The sequence below is a fragment of the Atta cephalotes genome (genome assembly GCF_000143395.1).
Source record: "Atta cephalotes unplaced genomic scaffold scaffold00005, whole genome shotgun sequence".
NCBI lineage: Eukaryota > Metazoa > Arthropoda > Insecta > Hymenoptera > Formicidae > Atta > Atta cephalotes.
Genome location: NW_012130069.1, coordinates 2,826,763 through 2,831,806, shown reverse-complemented (window position 1 = coordinate 2,831,806; position 5,044 = coordinate 2,826,763). Strand labels below are relative to the sequence as shown.

The 5,044-nt window shown below is 30.0% G+C and overlaps 1 protein-coding gene across 1 annotated transcript in view; it reads left to right on the top strand.

The window, feature by feature from the left end:
* Window positions 1-2,115: 2,115 nt before the first annotated feature.
* Window positions 2,116-5,044, top strand: part of LOC105626549 — an 8,511-nt gene continuing 5,582 nt past the window's right edge. The window contains exons 1-2 of the mRNA XM_012207847.1: window positions 2,116-2,903; window positions 3,107-3,165. Coding sequence (XP_012063237.1) covers window positions 2,116-2,903; window positions 3,107-3,165 — 847 coding nt within the window. The remainder of the gene's footprint in view (window positions 2,904-3,106; window positions 3,166-5,044) is intronic.

Sequence of the window (5,044 nt, the reverse complement as noted above, 5' to 3'; positions counted from 1 at the left end):
GTAAATTTATATACTATGTATAAATAAACGATATGAATTATTAATAAAATGTAGGACACCTAGAATATGTAATATATTTCTATATCCCGAGAAAATAATATAAATAAATAAAAATTACTAAGAATTAAATTGAAGCAAACTATAAGGATCTAATGATATAAATTCAAACAATAAATAAATTTTAATCGAGCTTGTTTTCGATGTTATATCGATATTCAGTGTAAGAAATGATAAAACGAACGTTTTGATCTTTAATATGGTCATCATCTGTGTCACAATAAATATAAAATTATAAATATATCTATATAAATTTACTATTCTTAGATTCTTATGATTATAGAAACATACATAGTTTACTTGTATATTTATTATGATATGCTAAAAATACGAATGTATTATTAACACTTTGTAACGTCCTTATTTATAAAATATTAATACTAATTTCAGATTTTCCAGAATGGTGTGATTTTGCAGCACGAATGATATCGTATATTATCATAAATGCATCTATGGCTCAATATTTTTATATTTTGTTACAATGACGAGATTCTTACGTGACAGGTAATTCCTCAGGAAATTTATAAGAACTAGAATTATCCGAATTATTATACTTAAGAATGTACGTAAGTTCCTTAACTCCTGCGAGTATAGGGACTCTAATGATATGTTAGTGACAATGAATTTTTTTTTAATTAGATTGTTAGCCTAATGTTTAATCCCCAATCTGATAAGGATCTACAATTTAATTGTCAAATTGGTGATCAAAAGTCTTTTAATTACCATTTGAGCTCTTCAAACACGAAAAAACGCGTATATGGATCTTGAACTCAGATTTAAGGAATCATATGATACTCGATTTCTTGAATGATATAAGCAACGTAAGCATGTATGTTGCTATGCTTGATTTGATGCATACAGTTTGACAAATAACTATGAAATTAGCAATTATTACTTTTGATGGATGCATGCAAGGAAATAAGCTATGAAGTAATCCATAATCAATATAAAAATCATGTACATGCAGCGCTTAATACATCAACGAATTTTAGCATACAGCAAAGTAGGCATGACTATGCGTGTTATCATTCAAGAAATGAATTCGAGCCTTGTGATTCCATCTTTACAGATAGTGAATCAATCGCACCGAGCCGCAAACCATTTGATGCATCATACTTAAGCATAATGGATTTAGGCCCAACTTAAAACTTATCTGTCTCGTTTTAAAGTCAAAAAGAGACAGAAAGAATTTTAAGTCTGATTTAAAATCAAAGTAACTTTGTAATCGAGCCTTAATTATTTTATGTTAAAAAAATCATTTAATGACTTGAGTTGTGACATGAAATGTTTTTTAATTTTTTTCTTCCATTTCTAAAAATATAAAAAACGCTTATTTAGAAATTTTAGAAATTTTACGAATCTACGAATATCTACATTAATTAATTTATTAGTAGTATAAAATAGTTGGCAAAAAGACATATGACTAATTGGAATGCATTAAAATTGTCGTTATCATTCTATGAATAACAGCTCGATAAAGTAACGTTATCGAGAGACTATCATTGGAAATTATTGCAATTGTCAATCGCATTTTGGTGATATGTAATTTTAAATTTATTTATTTAAATGTATTTATGTAAAAAAAATAAATTATTCTCAACATTAAAAAGTTAAATATTTCTTAAAGTTAATATTTCTTACGAAGAGAGATGAGATTATAAAAGAGAGATGAGATTATAAAAATAGTATCTTCTTGAGATTACGTGTATTTTTCTACAAAAAAGTAATTTCTTTTTGTTTAATATTCCTGAAAGATAACGAAACACAATAATGAAGTTTATATACATATCTATTTGTATAATAAAGTTTACATATTTATCTGAATTTTATGTTTATAAAAGTTTCATATTTGAAAAACATTAAATTTATATCTTTGCGAATATATGTTATAGCAAATCGTTAACGAGACATCACGCATCGTACACCGTGAGTATTGATCGACTAATAAGAACGCACAAATATCCTATTACCTATTACTGTTACTCCCTGGCGCAGGCGCCGCTTTCTGCGCGCATGTTTAAGTCGATTCAGTAGCATCCGCACGTTCTGTGAGTAATCATGAATGTCAATGAACGTGTCATGTCACACTTGGACGCGAGTGATTACAGTATTCAGTTGAATCGTTGGTTTCTAAAATCAGTAGGCGCTTGGCCAAGTTCAGCCTCGACGACCATCAAAGAAAAAGTGATTTCAACAGTACTGATAATCATCTGCTACTCGCTGATAGCCTACACGGTCATACCTTGCATTCTGAACATCCTATTCGAAGAAACTGATGTGCAGAAAAAATTAAGAGCTATTGGTCCGTTAAGTCACTGGTGCATGGGTGGCATGAATTACTTCTCACTGCTGTTTCGCAGCCGTGATATATACCGTTGCGTGGAGCACGTGAGGATCGATTGGCTTATGATGACAGATATAGAAGACCGGCAAGTAATGCTGAAATATGCCAAATTTGGCCGTTTTGTCGCTGGGTTGTGCGCAATTTTCATGCATGGCGGTGTGTTCTCGCATAGCGTGATGCAGGGCATTATGCCTACATTTATATATATCGGAAATGTGAGCGTATCAATACATGTATTACCGTGTCCCACGTACAACAAGTTCATAGATATTACAAAGAGCCCAGCGGGCGAAATTGCGTTTATCATCCAGCTCATTTCGAGCATCGTCGTTAATTCCGTCACCGCCGGTGCCTGTAGTCTCGCAGCGGTGTTTGCAATGCACGCATGTGGCCAATTGAATATACTGATGAGATTGCTGAACCAGCTGGACGATCGAAAGCAGCAGGATATGGTACAGCATCGATTGACAATCATTGTGGAGCACCATCTAAGAGTGTTAAGGTAATATCGATAAATTAAAAATTGATATTTTCTGCTTGATGTATAAAAAATTAAATCTTTTATATTTTGATGCCTTTGATCTTTAAGCCAAAACTGTCTTATCTGATTCTCTTTTTCCTTCTCTTAATATATTATAATTTAGTTCTAAAAAAAGTTTATATTATTTAAATGTAAACTATGATTGTAATTTACGTTGCTTACAGTTTCGTGGCACAAATGGAAGCACTTTTAAATCAGATATGTTTTGTAGAATTGCTAGGATGTACGTTTAACTTATGTATGCTCGGATATTATATCATTACGGTACGCTAAAAAATTAAAAAATAAATATGTAATTAAGACACATGTATGTGACTTTTCATACTTAAATAAATTGCAAAATGAAAAATGCATAAACAAGAAATAACTATCGCAGAGGAAAAATTGCCACAATACAACCAAGTGACAGCAAGCACATGTTATGATTTGCGAATCACATGACTTACCGTCATATCTTTGGTATAAGGAAGTTAAATTTCAGAAGGTAAGTATTAATAATTGTAATTTGAAATTAGATTAGATAGGAAATAAATCTAATCAAGTAAGAGAAAATCTTGTTTTCAGTCAAAGTAAATTTTAATGCGCAAATATTTCAGTGTGAATTTATATTGAAAGTTCTGTAAACATTCTTTGCGAGTTGACATTTTTCAGTCTTGAAACGCACTTGAACAGAATTAAAAAGACAATATCATATATTATTTTTATAAGATAAGATAATCATCATCAGTATTAAAATTATTTCATTCTTGTTTTTTATAATGTTGAACAAGAATAAATGACACTCACGCATGTATAAATGTAAATCAGACCGTGGCTATGATTTGAACAACAAATAACGCTGTCACACGGTGATTTTTGTATGCGCTGATTAGATTTTGGCCCACGATCTTCGTTTACTGTCATACTGGATGTACTGTGGCATTGCGATCTTATATTATTTTTTAGAAATATTTAACATATAATAATACTTTTAATAATAATTATATATATATATAAATTGCATCAGAAATTGTCATAATACATTATAATAAACTTTCAGGGATGGAATACAATAGAGACAAAAATGACAATAGCCTGTATAATTATTATATATATATCCATGACTTTCAACATTTTTATATTCTGTTATATTGGCGAAACAGTAAGAGAACAGGTAAAAAATAAATTATAAAATAAAATCTTTATGGTATAATATACAAATATATAGAACGAGTAAGAAGTCCCGCACCGGTACAATATTTGAAAACTAAACATTTCCGAAAGAAATGTTTCCTAGAAAAGTAAAGTTTTAAGTAATTACATAATGTCATCTATTCACTGATCTGGTCAGTCTGACATTGAGTGGCGTCAACGAAATCAAATCAAGATCACATCGATTTTTTTTTAATGGCATACCCTATTTTTGATTTCAGAATTTAATAGCTGGTCAAAAGCTTTTCAAAACACTACAATAAAGTTATTTTTCATAAAATACTTTTCGATTTGTAAGGCTCGAAGATTATAGTACCGCCTGCATTAGATGTCCAACCGACTGTACTACTTATTTTTATTTTTACGTAAAAATGAATTTTTAATGCAAAAATGAAAATAAGAGGAATAATCTCCAATGGTCTTGATCTTGACAAATATTATCCAGGACATGATTCTGAACAATATTCAAAAGGTTTTAGTCGTCGGTCGGCCTTGCGTAATGCTTATGTCGGCGATACTATAATTTTTAAACCTTGTAACTGGAAAAGTACTCAATAAAAAATAATTTTATTATAGTTTTGGAAAGCTCTCAACATCAGTTATTAGATTCTGAAATCACATACGAACAAAAATAGGGTGTTTTTTTTTAAATTAATGTGACTTTGACCTAATCTTGGCAACGCTATCTAAAGTCAAACTAATAAAATCAGTATATAGACCATTTAAAACCGTACAACAACTTTTATAGAAAACTTTTGTAGAAAACTTTTGTAGAAAAGAAATTTCTTTCTGAAATGCTTAATTTTCGAGATATTTCATCGATCTGGGACTTTTGACTTATTCTGTATATACATATAATTGTATATACTTTTCGAGTTTTATAAATAAAAAAGTGGTAAATATATTATCAC